At 35.3% G+C, this 20,936-nt stretch overlaps 2 protein-coding genes across 12 annotated transcripts in view; both read left to right on the top strand.

Annotated features, from left to right (window-relative positions):
- The window catches only part of LOC123517816, a 71,224-nt gene extending 57,240 nt beyond the window's left edge, over positions 1-13,984 (top strand). For 4 of the 7 annotated variants that reach the window (XM_045278322.1, XM_045278323.1, XM_045278317.1 and 1 more), the window contains 10 exons: positions 643-765; positions 1,541-1,702; positions 2,023-2,218; positions 5,030-5,195; positions 5,569-5,694; positions 6,038-6,458; positions 6,907-7,078; positions 8,086-8,294; positions 8,562-8,687; positions 10,092-13,984. In XM_045278322.1, coding sequence (XP_045134257.1) covers positions 643-765; positions 1,541-1,702; positions 2,023-2,218; positions 5,030-5,195; positions 5,569-5,694; positions 6,038-6,458; positions 6,907-7,078; positions 8,086-8,294; positions 8,562-8,687; positions 10,092-10,145 — 1,755 coding nt within the window. In that variant the 3' untranslated portion in view covers positions 10,146-13,984. Of the gene's footprint in view, positions 1-642; positions 766-1,540; positions 1,703-2,022; positions 2,219-5,029; positions 5,196-5,568; positions 5,695-6,037; positions 6,459-6,906; positions 7,079-8,085; positions 8,295-8,561; positions 8,688-9,676; positions 9,705-10,091 lie in introns of all 7 variants that reach the window. The other 3 variants (XM_045278318.1, XM_045278319.1, XM_045278321.1) reach the window with 3 other exon arrangements.
- A 2,442-nt stretch (positions 13,985-16,426) lies between these two features.
- Positions 16,427-20,936, top strand: part of LOC123517467 (cAMP-dependent protein kinase catalytic subunit 3-like) — a 67,433-nt gene continuing 62,923 nt past the window's right edge. Inside the window, exons 1-2 of one of the 5 annotated variants that reach the window (XM_045277554.1) lie at positions 16,496-16,574; positions 17,043-17,479. In XM_045277554.1, coding sequence (XP_045133489.1) covers positions 17,350-17,479 — 130 coding nt within the window. In that variant the 5' untranslated portion in view covers positions 16,496-16,574; positions 17,043-17,349. Of the gene's footprint in view, positions 16,599-17,027; positions 17,480-18,900; positions 18,936-20,936 lie in introns of those variants that run through there. The other 4 variants (XM_045277552.1, XM_045277553.1, XM_045277551.1 and 1 more) reach the window with 4 other exon arrangements.

The raw sequence follows: 20,936 nt of genomic DNA, 5'->3' as shown, positions 1-20,936 counted from the left end.
ACAAACAGTGGGTGGTCAGTACATTCCTAAGCAGCAAAGTGGCACACGTTTGTGTAAAATCTTTTCCTCCTTTGTATATTTTGCCTTTGGTCTTCTTGCCTTGCCTTCTTACACCAGTCTTCCACAATGTAGACATTTTTCACTTATCTTCTTCTGCACATTATTTGCCCTTATTTTACATAAATAACCTCCTGTTTGTTTGTCATCTGGTTCACCAAATTGTACTTCCTTCTCTTGTCACTGGTCATATGGTATACACTTTTACATTGTACATATAATTTTTCCTCCATGGATGTTTAAGTCCATCAGATAGATACCTTAATATACACATATAATATACATATATGCATGAAATTGGTGTTTATCCACCTTCATAATCAAATTAATCTCTCTGCATTACAGAGCATTAAGTGTTTTGTATAAAGGAACTTTCTAACATAAATTTATATCACATTTCATAGAATGGGAAAGGAAAATCTTAAATATACTGTATTATATCTCTTGTATAGACACATAACCAAAATAATTTCTAGTTTGGTTAACCCCCCCTTGAGTGCTGTGAGCCTGTGAAAATGTGCATTGCCCTGGTCTAGAGCAAAGCATGATCCTTTTTGCTATCTTGTTGTATGTTGCCATGACCAGCCAGTAACGTCTGGTGCCAGTCTGGGGCGCTCTGGCAGTGGTCGGGGTGTGATGCCGGCTGCTGCCTCCACCCCAGTACGCCCGTTCATTGTCACACCCGACTCACCACAGGCCGGTCACCAGGTAGTACTTGATGTGAACATTCTTTTTTGTAGATATTAGAATGTGTGTCTTCTGCTCTGCTTCTATTATTTGGTCTTTACTTTCATAGAATTTACTTTCATAGAATATTCTGTAAATTTAAGATTGCTGCATTTGTGTACAGTGATGATAAGGTACACTATGTACATTAGTCTTATCCTTGTCATTATTAACGTTACCATTAATTTATCATTTTTAAAGACAGATTCACAATTCATATCAATAGCTCAGTAAGTTGCATGATCACTGATAATTTTTCCTTTTAATTTCTTCTCAGAATGACACTACATACATCTCACTTTATGATTCTACTTGCATTCTCTTGTTCATTTTAGCATCAGTATGTAATAAATCACCATCACCACAGAAATCTGTGCAACATTATATACATTGTTTTTTTTAAGTCCATTTTGTTGATTTGCTTATATGTGATCCATGGTAGATGTACAGTGACTGAGGGAGACAAGGTAGTGCTGTTAGTAGTATTGAGAACAAATAATTTGATAGACACCATTACCAACAATGTTATTTGTATTTTTTTTTGTCAGAATTTTCAGATTTAGGATTAAAGTTTATGATATATAGTAACTAACTTTACTAAATCAGGTAATACTAATGACTATATAATTATGGCATTTGCATTACATTTCAGAAATATATATATATTTTTTTTTTTTTTTTTCCTGTGTGTGTGTGTGTTTGTGTGTTTGTGTGTGTTTATATCCTAATTATCACTAATAAAAAATTCTGTATCCAGCTTGCAGCTGCACTGACCAACTCCCCATCACCAAGCAGCATTTCCACCTTGTCCACCATCCCTGCCTCCTCCCCTAACAAGTCCCCTGCCCAGGCTGCCACCGCTTCTCCTGCCTCCTCTCCTGTGGCCTCACACGATGCGAGAGAGTTCCTGCCGCCAAGGGTAAGCTGAATAGCAGGAAATTATTAAACAATATTATTAGTCGGTAAACATTTTGTAATGGTGTGCCTTTCTTGATATTATTTCTCTTCATTTATTCATTTATCTATCAATTAATTAGCTTATTTGTATAGCATCTTTATAAGCTTATTAAATATTGCAGAACATGGTGGTCATACGCAGATACTACTTTTGGGTCTTTGGGTCTGCAACATGAATTCTATATTTGTGACTGATAATTCAACAGACAATTTCAAAATGTATTATGTATATTGTATTCAGAATAGATTTTGTATTTCATGTAATATTTTGTTTGCCCACAGACACCACCCCCAAATGCTAGAAGAAAAATTGACCAGTTTGGTACAGTGCCACGTCAGAGAGAAATGGGTGTTGGAGGAGAAAACAACCAGACTGCAGCAAATACAGCCAGAACTAAAGGCGTCATGTTCGGTAAAGGCTTCCACTTCATTCCATTCCGTGTGGCGGGAAAAAGGAGCACTTCAGCCCCCAACTTAGGTGACGGTGGTGATCATGCATGAGTGCAACCCTGCATCCCTCCCTTTGCATCTAAACTTCCTGAGAAAATGATGATACGTAGTTTCATAGGTCAGGTAGTTCACTCTTTTCGTAACTTGGGACAGCTTGGTTATTATTTCCTGTAGCTCGTCAAAAGAATACTGTTGCAGTATTTCCAGTTCCTCATAAGAGGTCCTTTGTATCCTCATTTCCATGAATGAAAATTGTATGGTCTAGGTTACCTCCCTTCATGATGGGATCTCTGTCTGGTATATAGATAGATAGAAGATGTACCTTTTAATCTTACTGATCCAGAAACACCTGAGAATGCTACAGAATTGATTCTTGTGAAGTGTGGTTCTCACCCCCAAGAGAGACATACATAGAAGCTAAAGTATGAAATGATACTTGTTGGTGTGTTATCAATATAAGTGGTACATTAAAGTACATTGACCTTGTCAGCATTCATCCCCCATTCCCCATTAGCAGTGATGCTAGTTGTAAAGATACATGGAGATAAATGTATTACATTTTTAAGACCATGCACCACCACACTTTGCCTATGTGTTCATTTAATATTTGCATTCTTGTACTGAATGAAACATAACTGGAAGTGAAGATAAGAGAATGCAGAAATGTTGTTAGTTTAATTGTGGAGGATATCATCATTTTCTCAAGGATATTGGGATTACAAAAATCCTTGTAATTACAGAAATATATGCAACTTGCTTCATTATATGCAACATATGTTATGCATCACAGTAAAGTCTCAGAAGTCTGATTAAAAGGTTCAAAGCTGTTTAGTGTCTAGGAAATGTTTAGGTATATCTCTCTATTTCATCTATAACTTGAAATTTAAGCACACAGATTGTAGTGTGAGATGTCTCAGCAGACATATGCAAGGACGATCATACTCGTATATAACGAATGCCTTTTCTCAGCCTGGTAATGAAGCTGTGCTCTTGGAATGCTTTGTTGAAATATTTGGCAGAAAATACACACACACACACACACACACACACACACACACACACACACACACACACACACACACACACACACACACACACACACACACACACACACACTAAGAAGCATATTGTGCTAAAGATAAATGTATTGGTGCCATGTAAACAAGTGATGCATCCATAGGACAAGGCTGGAAGATCACTTTGAAGATGTTCTGAGATATTTCTTTACCTGATGAGCTTTGAGCAATATTTCTTTTCTCTAGTGCCTCTCACATACATGGTATGTTTGTCATCACAGTGTGCATAGCAGGATAAGTATCTCTTTGAAACAATTCCAATAATAGATTAAACAAAAAAATAACAAACATATAGTGCATTACTACTTTGTACAGCTTCTATCATGTAGGTGTGTCAGCTTGGAGATTTTACTGTACTGTACATGTAAAGCTTCTTTCTTTACATAGTCATTCTTGCCTGTATCACCTGCTGAGCTGTAATGCATGAGTCCTGAGCAGGTTCTTAGTAAAATTAAGAGTAAATAATTGTTACCTGTAAAGCATGAAATTACGTATATGAAAAGCTTTATATTGTTGTATAACTATGTACATATGTAAAGCATTAAGCATCTCCTCTCCCAGGATTGCAGTCAGGCTGCTCCCACCAGTTGAACTGAACTTTTGTTTCCTTTTATATTCTGCATTTTTTCATTCTTGCACAAACCATTCTTTAGCTGTAAGTATAGTGAAATTTTATTATAGTGTTGAATGACCTGTTCATTGTAGTAAGTTGTCCATTAACTTTAATGGCTACATTCTTTGCATATATCACCTTGAATGCCTTGCATGCATTTAACTTGAGTCCTTACTTTCATGACAGTATTGTTGAGTGCATCCTATTTTTGCAGCTTTGTTTATAAATCTCACACCTTTTTTTTTGTTGTTAGCATACTCATTATTATAATTTCGTTTTTAGCTTTTTATTTTGCTGGAGCTTAACTTAAAAGATAAACTGATTAACTTCTATAGAGTAATTCATTTTCATGTGTTTGTTCTAATATAAACCCGTGTCCTTTCAGTGAAGTTATTTTTAATTTGAGAAAAAAAAAATAATAGTAGTGATAATAATGATAATCTTATTTTGCAAAAAGCCCAAAAGCTGAACTCAGCCAAGTAAGTATTATGAACAACACTGACTGAATGTAATGCAAAGTAATCCTTTGTTTGCAGCTCTTGTATTTTGTACCTCCATTCAAAAGTTAGGATATTTCTTCTATGTATTGGTGAAGTAAAGGTGAGGGGTAAATACCTCTTACAATTATTTTTTGAAATTTACTTAGTGTTAGAAGATCTTGCAATAGATGTTGAAAATACAGCACAGTCATCTGTATGTATGGATAGATCAAAGGATTTAATCAAGAATATCATTGATGGATAGTGGGAGAAGAATGAGTGATAAAGCAAAGTTTTGTGGATCACAACCATTAATAGGTCTAGGGAAAATAGTAAGTAGTCTTTGCCAAGAACAATAGAACACTCTAAAAAGGGAAAGTGGAAATAAGGCATAGAATCATGCTAGGTTATTGTTTGAAACTTTCATTTGCTTTTGATACTGCTAGATTGCGGAAGAGGAATATATTCTTTACTATCTATGAAGACCATGGAATGTTTGAGCAGATTTATTCAGCAGGTATTAGCAACATCACCATAACCACTACTGCCACCACCACCACCACCACCACCACCACCACCACCACCACCACCACCACCACCACCACCACCACCACCATCGACATCACTGCTAGCATTATCACTAGTTAATTGTGAGCCATTTTATATTACAGCGGAGACTGAGATGCAGATGATTGAAGACTTGCCTGAGGGTGAGTACAAACAGCATGATGGTCTCACCTCACCAGAGTCCTCCTCCCCACGTGGCAACACTCTTGCAGGTCACCGTTCTCCACCCACTCATCCCAAAGCAACGGGTATCAAGAAGATATTTACCAAGTGGGTATTTTTCCTCCAGTGTGTTGTGTAATTCATCTTCTTGTTGCATTTATTCTAACTTAAAATCATCATCATTATTATGCTGACAACCATAGAGATATTTTATTTATATCATCTGACTTTTCTATTCAGTAGTCTTCTGAGAACTGGTGATTAAGTGGACTTGTTTTTTTCTTCTTTCCTTTCTTAATTATTTTGTCACCCTTGGCCAGTAACTCTATTTGCATTTTAGGAAGTGAATAAATGAATGTAAGTGTTCTTTAGCTTCCACATTTCTCACTACGAAGTTCACATGCACAGTGTTGTTTTTTGAGTCCTGTCATCACAATCCTTTGTCCATGAGTAGTTGAAATGATGGTTTGTTTGTGAACAGGTTACGTCGCAGCAGCTCTGGCCATTTGGATGGAGAGCTTGGGGATGGAGACTTTCGACGAGGAGGAATGAGAGCCACTGCGTCAGCTCGACTAGGATGGACGTCACCCTCTCTCAGTTTTAAAGAGTAAGAAATGCATCACAATCAAAACAATCTTTAATGTTTCTAACTGAATGGGCACTCATATTTATATAGCAAAGTGAGACAAAGATTTGCTTAAATTTCTATTTTTCTCCCTCCAGGAAAGGAATCAGGTGTTAGGGTAGTGTATCACCACTCATGGCAATTAGTAAATATGTAAGAGTGTTGTACATTCTTGTGATTTGAGTGCATTAATCTTGGTTTCCTTCTTGGATGTTAATTTCTGTTTATCATTACACAAATGAAAAAATATCCTGGAGTTATCAGCTAAGTACATGGAAATGTTTTAATGCTAGGATATGAAAAACATAATTATGGTTTTCTTCAGGCCCGGTGTATCATTTGATAAGTGGAGCGTAGAGACTTTGGAGAACTGGTTGGGAGCACTTGGACTGAGTCAATATTGCACAGCCCTTCGTTCCTGGACACACTCAGGCCACCACCTCTCCAAAGCCACACCCCAAAACCTGGAGAGAGAACTCGGCATCCGTCATCCACTTCACAGAAAAAAATTACAACTGGCAATATCTGCTAGACTATCTGGAGACCAACTCAACACTACACTGCACCGTCTGGATCATTCCTGGGTGTTGCGTTGGCTGGATGATGTGGGCTTACCACAGTACAAGGATGCCTTCAGTGAGGCTCGCATTGATGGCAGGGTGCTCAACTGTTTGACTTATGATGATTTGTCTTTCCTCCGTTTATCAAATCTTTTGCATGTTACCTCACTCAAAAGAGGTATACAGGTAAGTATGTGGATTGGATGCTAAAATGAATGTAACTGATTATATAAAGGTATTCATTCATTTTAGTGTATGTTGGGATCTATGTATACATATAATGAAATCCATTCTAGGTCAGTAGTTAAGACTAAAGTTGCTATCAGATCAATAAAATGCAAAGAATACATGAGCTAATGAAGATTTTAAAATTCTGGTATGGTAAACTGGTTTACATCACAGTTGTATGTAGCAGCATTATACTGAGTTAATATTTGCTAGCCAATGAATGTTTAACTTCAGAATACATTGCAGCATCGATATCACTCCTGGGTGTTGCGTTGGCTGGATATAATGAACAGAGTTTCCTGTCAGCTCCTGTTTGTCCTTGAAGTTTCTTTCATTCAGTGACTTGACTCATATTAATATTATTGAGACAGAATTTACAAATAATAATTTCTTATCCACAATCCAGGTACTGCGCGAGCACAACTTTGATCCATCAGTGTTGAAGCGACGTTCAGTGCCTGATGAAGACCCAAGTACTAGAACAGCAGCACAAGTGTCTCTGTGGACAAATCACCGTGTCATGGAGTGGCTTAGAACTGTTGACCTTTCAGAATATGCTCCAAATCTTAGAGGGTCAGGTATGACAATTAAATATTTTGAAACATTTCAATAGAAATATGTGGTCAACATTTACACTTTATGATAGCTCCATTCAACTCATATCTGTTACCTGTAGCATATAAAACCTAAAAAGACTTTGAAGATGTGATGAAAGGATTACAGAGGAATTATTTATATGTCAATGAAGACATCCATGACAAAGGTTTTTTAAGACTTCATTCCTTTTATTATTTTGGTAGTGTCATTTAACCCGCTAAGACCGATGGCCGCAAAATTCGCACCCTCCCATTACCGCAATTATCATAAAAAAAATCAACTCTTATAAATTACTCTGGAAAAAAATCTGCTGTTAGTAGACATGACAATGCATCATCCTACAAGTTTTTATTGCTCTACTCACTATGGTTGTCTCAGAATAATAACCGATAATTGGAGAAGATTGTGGTAGCGGCAACTCGGGGGAGGTGCTTTTATGTGTATTCTTACATAATGTAAGGCACTGCTCATGTTTTTATGTGTTTTCACATGTTTTCGTGTTTTCACTCATATTGGCTGATTATAGTTACGTATGTTTTATCAGGCGTGGGTGACGATGTTGTCACAATAGCGGGGTCGGGATCTACCTCCAACCTGTGCACTTTGCGTCTTGTCCCGCCTTGTCTATCACTTTTATCACTAAACTTTAGCTTCCTCTTAGCACCAGGAGCCATAGTTGTAAATAATAGTTCCTTAAATAAGTAAATACGTAAATACGTAAATAATTATCACCGCGACACGACGCTCATGCACCTCACAGAAATTTGCAGGAGACTAGCTGGCTAGAGCGGTGTGCTTCCTGGGAACTGACAGTACTACCATAGGACTACGTCATGACCAAATATAGCAGCGCTACCAATGCTAGCGCGGTTTTTATTAGCGCTCAAAGTAGCTGCCCCTTTTAAGGACTGTCGGAAGTGTGCTATGCAGCCGTATTTAAGGCCTGTCGGAGTTTTCGGGTTAAATATAATCCTCTGATTTGTTCCAGGTGTTCATGGGGCTCTGATGGTGTATGAGGTCCGCTTCACCTCTGAACTCCTTGCATCTCTTCTCTCCATTCCAAGTGGCAAAACGCTCTTAAGGAGACACTTAAACACTCACTTCAAGGAATTAGTAGGTCGTTCTGTAGTACAAGAGAAGCGTGAGTTAGAAACTGCTTCTGGTTACACTCCTCTCACGTCTTCAGCTAAAGTAAAGGTAAGTCTTCCGATTGAACTTAGTAGTAATTCATTGTGTAGTGTATGTATGAGATTAGGAGATATAACAAACTACATGATGGATGAAAATCCTCAAGAAAAATATAATAATGTTTTGAGCATTTGACCAGAATTAGACAGTGAAATATTAGAGGAAAAATTGGAGTAACAGATTTGGTGGAGAAATTACATATAAATGAGGTTTATTGAGAAAAATTTTTAGGCTTATATTTAATGAATATGAATGATATTTTCACAATTGTTTCAGATGCCAAAGAAGTCTCAATTTTCATTGAAACGTAAGAAAACCAAGTCTGAATTGGAATTTGATGACTTGTTATGCCCACTGGATGAGAAACCTCCACTTGGTGCTCTGCAGGACAGAGAAAAGGAGGTAAGTGGGAATAGAAATTATCCATGGTATATTTTAAGAGAGAGAGAGAGAGAGAGAGAGAGAGAAAGAAAGAAGCTTGGCAGAAATTATCATTGACAGGGTAATAAATGGTGGACATACATATAGACATATAAGCACATAAGCCTCAAGGCAGCCAGTTGTTGCTTGTGGCTCTGACCAGCTCAAGTGGGAGTTTTGTTACCAGTTCAATAAGTTTATGAATTATTTTTCCATGATAGCTTGGAACAAAGTTTTAGTCAATAAAGTGAGAATGACATAAAATTTCCTCTTAAGAATGGTGACTTTATATTTGAATGTACATTTTTAAGGCAGTGATATATGTGAATGTGTGTGTGTATCTTGAAAGTTTTTATTCCCATCAAAATAAAATTATTTTCTTCTACCTCTTTAATGCCAATGTTTTGCATGATTTATTTTGGACATTTGCCTTTTTTTCTACATTTTTTTTTTTTTTTCGGTCTTAGTAATTGTAGATACAATCTTCTAAACTATAAAGCTGCATTAGAAGTTTTTGTTTATATGTACACAAAATTGTGAGTTAAATGACAATGATATGGCTTGGAAGATTTTGTCATTCCTTGTAACTTCCCATTCATTTTTTTCTTTTATACATTCAATTCATAATTTCCTTTTTAACTTTCTTTTTCATTCAGTAATTCTCTACTTTTTCCTTCTTTCTTGTCCTTTTTTTTTTCTTAGGTTTTGCAGTTTCTATCATGCCTGTGTGTGTATGTATCAGTATATTGGCAATTGATTTGTGTCTTCATTTTATCCTTGCATTAGTATTCTTAGGTGACATCTTTGATATTTTCATTACCATTGAATGATATTTTATAAGTCAAGATTTCATGAGTGATAGTATTTTTTGTCTTGGTCTGCACATTACTTTATATTCTCTTAGTCCACTTTGCTCTGCTCTCATCTGAGGCTATATTTTCTCCCTTCCCCCATGGCACTGCTTCCTTCAGACCAATGGTGATGGCAGACTCTGTTGAGGTAAATATACTTTAAGCAAATATTTTTTATGCTCCATAAAGCTGCTACCACATTAATTTAAGTGTAATATGTATCTATGTTGGCTAAAACACTTTATTTGCTATGTAAATAAAGTTGAAAATCTTCCTTACTACTCTTATCCTAGAACTTTACTTTTGAGTACTGTATATTGATTTCATCATCACGTAAGCTCTCCATGTAAAGACTGCTATATTCAACATATATGAGATTGAAATGCAGGTGAGATCAAGATGTATAAACAATAATAATTTGCTTTGGAATTTCTCAATACTTAATATACCAGGTGTCTAAATTTCAGTTCAAGTTGTTGAATTCATGATTTGTTTCCTTTTTTTAATTACTATTCTTTTATTCATTTTTTTTCAGCATCTACAGCGATCTTCAGCTCCTCCAGAAGTTGGTCGAATCACTAAGGTGTAATGAGCTTTGTGGCAACATCCAAAGCCCTTGACACCAGTTCGACACACATGAGTTTAGTGCCTCACTCATCTTGTGAGCCAGAATACATTCATTTAAGTCAGGGATGAAAATGTTGCTCATTCTAAATACAATAAGTCAAAGGAAAATATTCTTCCACTTGTAAGTAGCATCCCAGTTGCTTGAATAATTGTCTTAATTTGCTTACTTTTATAGCAATGTTTTTCTCTTTTATATAGTAAACCTAATAACTTTTATATGATGATAATAATTTTTTGCTATAGTGTAGGACTGACTTCTATGAATGAGTATTGGCTCACCTCACCAGCCAAACAAGTGCCTTAGTACTATGCTGAAGAGCTTCATGCATTTTCTATACCTTGGCAATAACAACCTAACACAAGTATTTCTCTTCTCACAAGTAGGACAAAAAACTTACACAAGTATGTACATTATAACATGCTATGTGAGGACCTGAAAATGGTGCATTTTACTTTAATTTACTGCAGCAGTAATGATAAGGGAGTTTTCTTGATTATCATCATAATCATTTTTCATCATCACCATGATTATCATCATCAGCAGCATTGTCATCATCCTCATCATCATCATCAATATCTGTAACACACCTCCCTCCACTCTTGGTAGACTCCTACTAAAGATGGTCATAATAGAACTTGCTCCCATCAAGTTTTTCCACTTTTCACAGCCACACTAAGAAAGAAAGCAATATATATATATATATATATATATATATATATATATATATATATATATATATATATATATATATATATATATATATATATATATATAAGGTGAAGCATCCATCAAAACTTATATAAGATTTGTAATGTTTTGTAATATTTTTTGTTGTCAGACATTTGACTTTTTGTTTGTCTACTTGAAGGTCCTCATATATAAACATACTTACAGGGTAGGAAAAAGGAAATATGAAATGGTTGTCTTGCTGGGGAATACTTCCTTATGAATGCATTCAGTCACTGGTAGCTTTATGATACTGACCAAATAAGTATTTTCCTTCTGTCACTTACATGTTCTAATTTAAGAATATTTAATGATCTACCATGATTCATATTTTCACTGTTATTCTGGAGAACAGTCTTGACTTGAGGAATGGCCCAGGGAAATTTTATATGTGCCTTGTTAGGTTTTTATTTTATCCTGCTTAGTCATAATAACTTCCTACTAATTTTTTGGTTATTGATTATTTTTGTAATGAGAAGGCAGCTAAATCAACATTCTCAGTGAATAGAGCAGCTTCTGTTCAGCTCATGTACCAATAAGTCTGATTTTCAGGTATACAAGTTTCACTTTCCAATATACCACTTGATATGTGTATCCTGTATTTGATGTAGCATAGCATCAAAATCTTAGTCATTATTTGTCTTTTCTTATTGCTGAGTACATCAGCCAGCCTTTGTGCTACACTCTTGACATGTACTGATTATTGATATCACCATATCATGATAAAGGAAAAATACATCCCATCCCCTGCCTAGGACAGCACACATTCCTAATGTTTTATTAATTTTTTATTTACTATTATTTATTATATATATATATATATATATATATATATATATATATATATATATATATATATATATATATATATATATATATATATATATATATATATATTGACAGCCTCAGATGGTAGTGTTCTAGTTCAAGTCCTTTATTCAGTTTTCTGCCAGGATCCCACCTCCACTTGATTCTTTGTCTTTCAGATCAGAGGAAGATCTAGCATCAGTGTTGTAGTTTAATTATAACTCAAGGGATATCTGATATATAGAATTCAGTAGCCCCTCTTGTTGCAGGCCAGTCATCATAGCAAAGTTAGTAGGGCTTCTGACCATGTGAAATGAAGCTGCTGTTACTTCCTCAAATGTTGGACCCATAGTGCAAAGAACTCTTACCAAATGATATGGTGTTTAACATGCAGTTGTTATATTTTCTAATGTTTATTGTCTTTTTGAGGCCAGGGCACTATCACTGTTACCTAACCTACAGGGACTTGTAAAGAAAGCAGCAATAGTATGATGTTTTCATTCATTCTTATATGTGTTCAATTTTTTTTCATTTTCTTAAATGTCACAGTAACCCTGAAATTCATCCTGATTTTGTTCTTGTACATGATGCCTACTCCTTAGAATTCCAAGGGGATGGTCATAACAGACGAGATAACATACATAATAAAGTTGAGTGGTTTGTACTGCAGATAAAATAGTTTTTGTAATGTAAATTTCCTAATACTTTGACAAAGAAGTATACAGTCAATAGTGCATTTTTTACATGACTGCAGGGGCACATTGTTATTATTTATCTTATTTTATATTGTTATTAGCATTATTTTTAATGATTTTTCATCTACTTGTCTTTGTCTTTCTTGTTAAAAGACTGAACAGTAAACCAATGATGGGAACAATAACATGTTATATTTAAGTAAAAAGAAAAAAATATGAATTGAAAGGACAACTTACTAAGTTTTATGTAAAGCATGAATAAAGAAAATATGTGTGATGAACACATGTAATTGTGAATCAATGAATTACCTGATATCACCCATACAAGATAGTTATTCATCAAGTTCGTTTGAAAATATTTAATGTACTTTTCTGTTTAAATAGACATTTAATACTGTTCAAATCTTTTTTGGGCTGAAAATAAGATTTGCATTAGAGTATCAAAATATCTCCTGATTCACAAATTGAATTGGAAGGCAGCTTACTGAGCATAATGTGTGTAGCAAATTTATTACATCTAGTCCTGAGAGTGACAGCATTTCTCAATTTATAAAACATTGGGACATTAGCACACTCTTTCCTGGTGAGTCCATATTAGGATCAAAATGTTAGAAGTGCACTATTCATTCTTGTCCGTGGTGGTTATCATACCTTAAAGATTAGATTTGATTGCCAGTGAGTCCATAATTCAGATAGGCTCACTTTGAAAGTAGAAGATTCTCATGGTTAGATTGTGTTAGGAAATTATCAATTTTGCTCTAGTAATGTCAGTGTCAAGTTCCTCATGGGAGAATCTGATTGGTGGTTCACAGCTCCTGGTGGCTGCCAACAGTAGGAGGCACAGGTAGTTTTCAGCAAATTTTGTTTTTGTTACTATTTTTCAGATACAGCTTTAAATAGTCCTAAATAGTTACTTGTACAATTAAAGTATCTATTTAAATTTGCTTTTATACACATGCTTAGTGTGGTGTGACAATAATTCTTAAAATACCTATAAGCTGTAGGTAATTTAAATGTACTCTTTCCTGAATCATGGCTTTGATATGTAAGTGAAATATGACAGGGGAAAGGTTTCCAACAATTGGGAAGCTCCTCCTAAGAGACAAAGTCAAACAAAATATTTTTAGCCTCAAGCACCCTCCTTCACCAGACTTTAATAATTGTATGAAAAATTCAGAAGTCTGACCAATTATTCAAACATGATGATCTGTATAAGGGGATAAGCCAGTTTTTAATTTCTTTTGTCTACTTATGGACAGAATTTTCACAATAGCACATAAGTGTCATGGAAAATAAATGGGATAAATCATAATAAATGCTGGAGGACAATAGTTGGATGAGGTGGAAGGAGTTTCTTAACTGTGTTTTTTGCACTTTGACCTTCAGACATAAAAATGGAAACGTGAAATATTTTTCCTTACAAATTATTCTTTCTCACTTTCCCTCCGTACTTGTTTCTTTCAATTATAGAATTAGCAATGCTACAGTTGGCAGATGACCCTCAATGTCTGCTTTCTATCAATTTTTTGTAAATATGTAATCATTCCTAGTAATAAATCAAGAACATGTTTACTTAACAACATTAATTTTAACCTTACAAATATCCTAGAAATAGTATTGATGTAGTGTTTCATATGACTTGGCTCTCCTGATACATTAGGTGATACAAGAGTATAACAGAAATGTTTTAGAAGCTTAATAAGTACAGGGAATGACTTGCATGAGTGCCATGTCCTACCTTTTCATTTTATTTCTTGAATAGTATTAGCTTTTAGTAACTGAAATAGGTGGTGCTAAGGAAACATGGTGATAAAGCTGCAGTATATTGATATAATAAGATTGTACAAGTAAATAAAGACTTGCCTCTGACACATCTGCTCACCAAGGCAGAACAGACAGACTACATTCTCCCCAAAGTAAGGAAAGACAGGAGCTGGGTGAAACTGGTATACCTGTGGCAAAGCACATGCAGGTCACAGCTGGAGACAACAATGAAGATTGATCTCACACAGCATTGTCAGGCCAGCCATTCTGAGGCAAGGCATTAGGTCATAAGACAGGTATGCCACTTGGAGAATAGAAGGGGGTAAAGATGAAGCATCCCACCATATTCTCTCAAATGCAGCAATTTTTTATCCCCATCAACACAGGATTCATGCATCTTCACCTTGATCCCTCATCAGTCTTTTGATGATATAGATTGATGGAGTGAATATGCTAACATAGATATTGATGTACATATAGTCTAATACGTCTTGTGCTTTCAAGTCTATCAAGTTCAGGTCTATCTTAACACTGTTGCATCTATTATACCTCTAATTTACTCTGCCTTTACTTGTCTATTTTGTACATAATTAAATTCTTTTAACTATTTCTCATGTTACCTGTATTTTATGAAAATATCTGATCATCTCATTCTGATATCTCAGAAGTTTCATTTGATAGCTGTTGGCTATTTATCCATGACCTAAGTTTCTCTTCAAAATGTTTCTCATAAAAACATGACATACATCTGTGGGAGCATTCAAATATCATGGATAACTAAGCTCAATCCATCTGCCAAAGTTTGCAGTTTATTGTGTATGTTGAAAAGAAATTGTTGATGATGCTATAGGTAAAATATGGTAAGTAAATTATCGAAGACAAAAATTTAAATACAAATATTAGTGAAAGGATATTAATGGGTCAGGAGAGAGAGAGAGAGAGAGAGAGAGAGAGAGAGAGCAGCAGGATTCATATGCAAGGAAGGAGTCTGTCCAACTCTTCACAACCGTGGAGCTAAATTCTGAACTAAAACTAACATAATTTGATGAAACAATAACTAATAATCTCAGGAGATTTGAGAGTGACTTTAGTCATTGCCAGATTGTGGAAAACTAGGAAGATTTAAGAGCGTGAGCACGAGAGCAAGTTGTCATTGTGCACATAGACACAACATCTTACGTTGGATTGAAAATTGTAATAAAGAATGTAGGTGGAGGGGGGAACGCTTGGCGTGGTAAGACCTGAAACATGAGCTGAAGCACCGAAAGTCTCGGTGCCATAGGAGTCGCTCAGGGTGTTCCCTTAAGTTTTTAGCTTATGTATATATCAAAATCATCATTATTGTTCTTATCATTATTTTCATTATTGTTCTTTAGAAGTCCAGGTAAACTAGGCATAGCTGAAAGGTGAAACAAGGGCAAAAAAGCCTGCGATGATGGCTGAAGGTAGAAAAACCATGCTTTATATATACTAAGACAAAGAATACAAACGATGAGGTTAGAATGCAGAAACAACCGATGTAAGGGTGCAATGAGATGTGATTAATGTAATTAATCATGTTGCGTGGATGAGGTGCCGAGGGAAGTGAGAGTTGACTTGAGGTGAGGTGAGATGACATAATCTGAAGTGAGATGAGATGAAATGAAATAAAGAAGTAAATAATAATGACTTTATCTCTCCATTTATATATATATATATATATATATATATATATATATATATATATATATATATATATATATATATATATATATATATATATATATATATATATATATGGGAGAGCAATCAACTATCTTCAATACATCAAAAATTCAATTCCTTTATTAACTCGACAGTTAATCTTCCGGATAACTATCCATTTTTCTTCAATGACACTCTTCTGCACTGAACATCCCCGGTCTGTCCTTGACTTATCATATAATCTGGAAGCTTCACATTTCATCTCTGGCTAAAACAAACAGCTCCCATGGATTTATAGGCACCGACTCCGCCAGTTTTTTTTTTTTTTTTTTTCACCATCCCTCCAAGCTGCGAACTTTGTAGGTTGCAGGGGGCTTATCCGTCCATGTACAGTACATACTAGTAGCTAATACTGCTGATATACGAATCAGTCAATAGAAAAGAAATGCGACCAGACTGATGTGTATCGGTAGTTCACTCTGTAATGAATAGGTATAGGTATATTTGTATAAGTAAAACACACACACACATGTAAATAGATAGGTAGCTATATGGATTAGACATTGATATTGTACACTCTATATGGTAACTGGTAACATCAGCGAGAAGTGGCAACTAACGCTAGACCAGCTGGAAAGTCACTCCACCGCGGGCCGCGGCACCACCAGCGTCCACCACCAACACAGCAGTGTGGCTGCGGCGACGGATGGGAGAGGTGTGCTGCACTGTTTCTCGAAAAGTACTGTCTCTATCCCTAAAATTTATGTTTATTTTGTTGTCAGTCGAGAAACTGAGTTTAAGTGTGTCATTTTCCTGTGATGTGAACAGTTGTGTAGAGATGGTGTTAGTTGTGTAGAACACGGGATACCGTGAGATCGTTGACATTACCGGAGGTGGCTGTGGCCACTTTCGGTCCGTCGTGTCAACCTTCTGCTGATAACTCCCTTTAAATGCCCGAATTGTTGTGAGGTGATTGAGGTGGACAGAACAGCTCCCTCAGTCTGTCTTGACCCAGTCTGTTAGCTAACAATCGTAGTTAATATCCGGAAACAAGGAGGCTGTGCGTACTCTGTGTGAATGTAGGAAATGAACAAACAGCGTTTTGGAAATGTGATTATAATCCAACCAGAGTCATTGGAAAGGAAATTTTTTGGCGTTTGTCTGACAGATTGTAAAATTTCAGAAGAGCTTCAAAAGTTTTTACAGCACTAACAGTAGCGATTGGAGGCGCTCAGTAATAAGAAATGACTGTAACACTGGTATAGTGAATGTCTGCGTTAGGCTGCCTACCACCATCACGTTCACATAATGAGGCCCGGGACTCAGTGCTCAAGAAGCAAACCATATGACACCTGGAGTAATGTAGGAGTGACCTTGAAACGTCAGACATCATAGAACATAACATTATTAAGAGAGCACTGAAGTGACAGGTGCGGTGTGCAGAGTAGGCCACTAAACTATCGGACTGCACAGCGAAGTGAAGGGCTATAATGTCTGGCGGGCGTGTGGGTGGCCGACGGCGAGTGGGCGCGCCGAAGGATGTGCCCGCTGCTTCCGCCAACGGAGTTCCCTCCCCCAGGCAATATTCACTGCATGACTTCGATATTGTGAAAACTATTGGTGAGTATTACCTTGCTTTACATGTGTTAGTGTCCAGATGGGTGTGTATGTTGGTATGTATATTATTTACCAAGAAAGGTATTCGTAATAATTCTTGTCCCGGTAAAGGCATCATGGCATGAGAGGCTGTGGTGCTACACACCATTCCTTCACGCCCACCTCTAGTCGTCTTCATGTCACTATTTTATTCATCATTATTATTATTATTATCATTATTATTATTATTATTATTATTATTATTATTATTATTGTTGTTATTATTATTATTGTTATTATTATTATTAATAATAATAATTATAACGTCTACGAAAGAATGAAAGGCGAATATATATATATATATATATATATATATATATATATATATATATATATATATATATATATATATATGTAAATATAGATAGACCTATATGTGTGACGAGAGAGAGAGAGAGAGAGAGAGAGAGAGAGAGAGAGAGTTCTCTCTCTCTCTCTCTCTCTCTCTCCACAAGGTGTTTCAGGGCTTGTTCCTCTATCACCTTCTTCTCTCTGTCATATCTGTTTTGAGAGAGAGAGAGAGAGAGAGAGAGAGAGAGAGAGAGAGAGAGAGAGAGAGAGTATAGGTTATTCATGTATGGGTACAGCACTACATATGTATGCATGTATGTATGAATGCATGCCTGCTGGCATGTATGCTTGTATCCATATATGTGCGTATATATTGACAAATAATGTATACTGGTGTGATAGGTTGCCGCTGAGATTGGTACTTATTAACTTTTTTCCCTCGTACATTGTGTATAATGGACACGTGTTCGCTCGCGAACACTGCTCAAGGTCGCCAGCGCCAGCTGTTACATGCCTGAGGTTACCTGGAATGTTACCATCCTATATGTGTGTGTGTGTGTGTGTGTGTGTGTGTTCACAGTAGCGTAGCAGTCGTAGAGGTTTCTGCCTTCCTTAACGACGCTAAATTTAAGAAAATTCAGGGTCTGGTGAGATCTCATGAGTAGTGCTAAAGTAAACAACCTTTTGTCTCTGTTAAGTTTGGCATGGTGCAGCGTGGAATGTGTTAGATGTGTGTGTGTGTGTAATTCACTGTTTGATCTGCTGCAGTCTCTGACGAGACAGCCAGACGTTACCCTACGGAACGAGCTTAGAGCTCATTATTTCCGATCTTGGGATAGGCCTGAGACCAGGCACACACCACACACCGGGACAACAAGGTCACAACTCCTCGATTTACATCCCGTACCTACTCACTGCTAGGTGAACAGGGTCTACACGTGAAAGGAGCCACACCCAAATATCTCCACCCGGCCGGGGAATCGAACCCCGGTCATCTGGCTTGTGAAGCCAGCGCTCTAACCACTGAGCTACCGGGCCGTGTGTGTGTGTGTGTGTGTGTGTGTGTGTGTGTGTTCCATTGGTTTTATAAGGCATTGGGTGGATTGCACTGCGTCAACCTTCACTCATGGTATGGTAAGCCATAGGAGTAAAGGAGGAAGTCGGAGGAGGTTATTAGTTATTCAGTGAACACAGTGATAAGCTGGAGGTGGCAGCAGCAGCAGCAGTCACAGTTCATTAGAGATCGTGCAGTGATTTTATCGTCCTCCTTTTGTACACCTGTTTATATACGTTGTGCGCTGTACACCGTGCAGAAAATATACATTCTTTATGATGTCTTACTATAATGGTATTTTTGCTCTTGTGATACAAGTTTTATTGTAATCAGCCATATATCTCTAGACTCGCAATATTTTTATTTTGCTTTATTTTTATGCTGATTGAATATGAAATAAGAACTGAACAGGTAATCTTTGTTGTTTATAAACTTCGAAACATGAAAATAAGTTAAACACCTTCACTTTAACATCAGGTGCACTTTTCAAGAATCCTTTAAAGATTCAGTATTTTTCTTTCATATATTTTTTTAATCATCTATTTCAAGATGATGAAATCAGTACACATATAAGCAGGAAAGATGGCGGGCCTGAGTGAGTCCACCACCAGCGATCACATGCCACACCATCATCACATCCCTAACACCAAATCTCTCTCTCTCTCTCTCTCTCTCTCTCTCTCTCTCTCTCTCTCTCTCTCTCTCTCTCAAGATGATCAAAGTGGCATGAACTATGTGCTTAAAGTCTGACCACGTATTGTTGTTTTAACAGGCCAGATATTTTAACATCCAAGCTTAAAGCTATCTGGAGATATTTCTTATGCTCATATCTCTCTCTCTCTCTCTCTCTCTCTCTCTCTCTCTCTCTCTCTCTCTCTCTCTCTCTCTCTCTCTCTCTTATATATATATATATATATATATATATATATATATATATATATATATATATATATATATATATATATATATATAGGCTCTAGTCTAGAACATCGTAGCCAAGCTCGCTGAGGTGCTCTCTGTGACTGAGCGCTGCCAGTATGTACAGTACACAGTTTGCCAGCACATTCTTGCAGAGTGCGGGACTGGTTGGTGAGTTCTTTGGGGGAACATGTCCATCTAGAAAAATGTATGGATTGACAACACTGCACATGACGTCACGTGCATGATCATTACAGACCGCAACAAGCGTGCGCCAACTGGCGGAATGTTAGTAGGTGGCGCTTACAAGTCACCAGTCAAGTTACAAGAAGTAGTCTCGTCAGACCACCTTATGCAATGATAGATGAGGGAGGTTATGGGTCCTTATGTGAGATATTAAGATTCTGTGTACGGCTATGATAAAAACTCAAAAACCCGATCTTGGGGTTGATGAATAATCAGATAATATATATATATATATATATATATATATATATATATATATATATATATATATATATATATATATATATATATATATATATATATATATATATATATATATATATATATATATATATATATATATATATATATATATATATATATATATATATATATATATATATATATATATATATATATATATATATATATATATATATATATATATATATATATATATATATATATATATATATATATATATATATATATATATATATATATATATATATATATATATATATATATATATATATATATATATATATATATATATATATATATATATATATATATATATATATATATATATATATATATATATATATATATATATATATATATATATATATATATATATATATATATATATATATATATATATATATATATATATATATATATATATATATATATATATATATATATATATATATATATATATATATATATATATATATATATATATATATATATATATATATATATATATATATATATATATATATATATATATATATATATATATATATATATATATATATATATATATATATATATATATATATATATATATATATATATATATATATATATATATATATATATATATATATATATATATATATATATATATATATATATATATATATA

Source organism: Portunus trituberculatus, chromosome 42, assembly GCF_017591435.1.
Source record: "Portunus trituberculatus isolate SZX2019 chromosome 42, ASM1759143v1, whole genome shotgun sequence".
NCBI classification, from domain to species: Eukaryota; Metazoa; Arthropoda; class Malacostraca; order Decapoda; family Portunidae; genus Portunus; species Portunus trituberculatus.
This window is presented reverse-complemented; position numbering and strand designations above follow the sequence as displayed.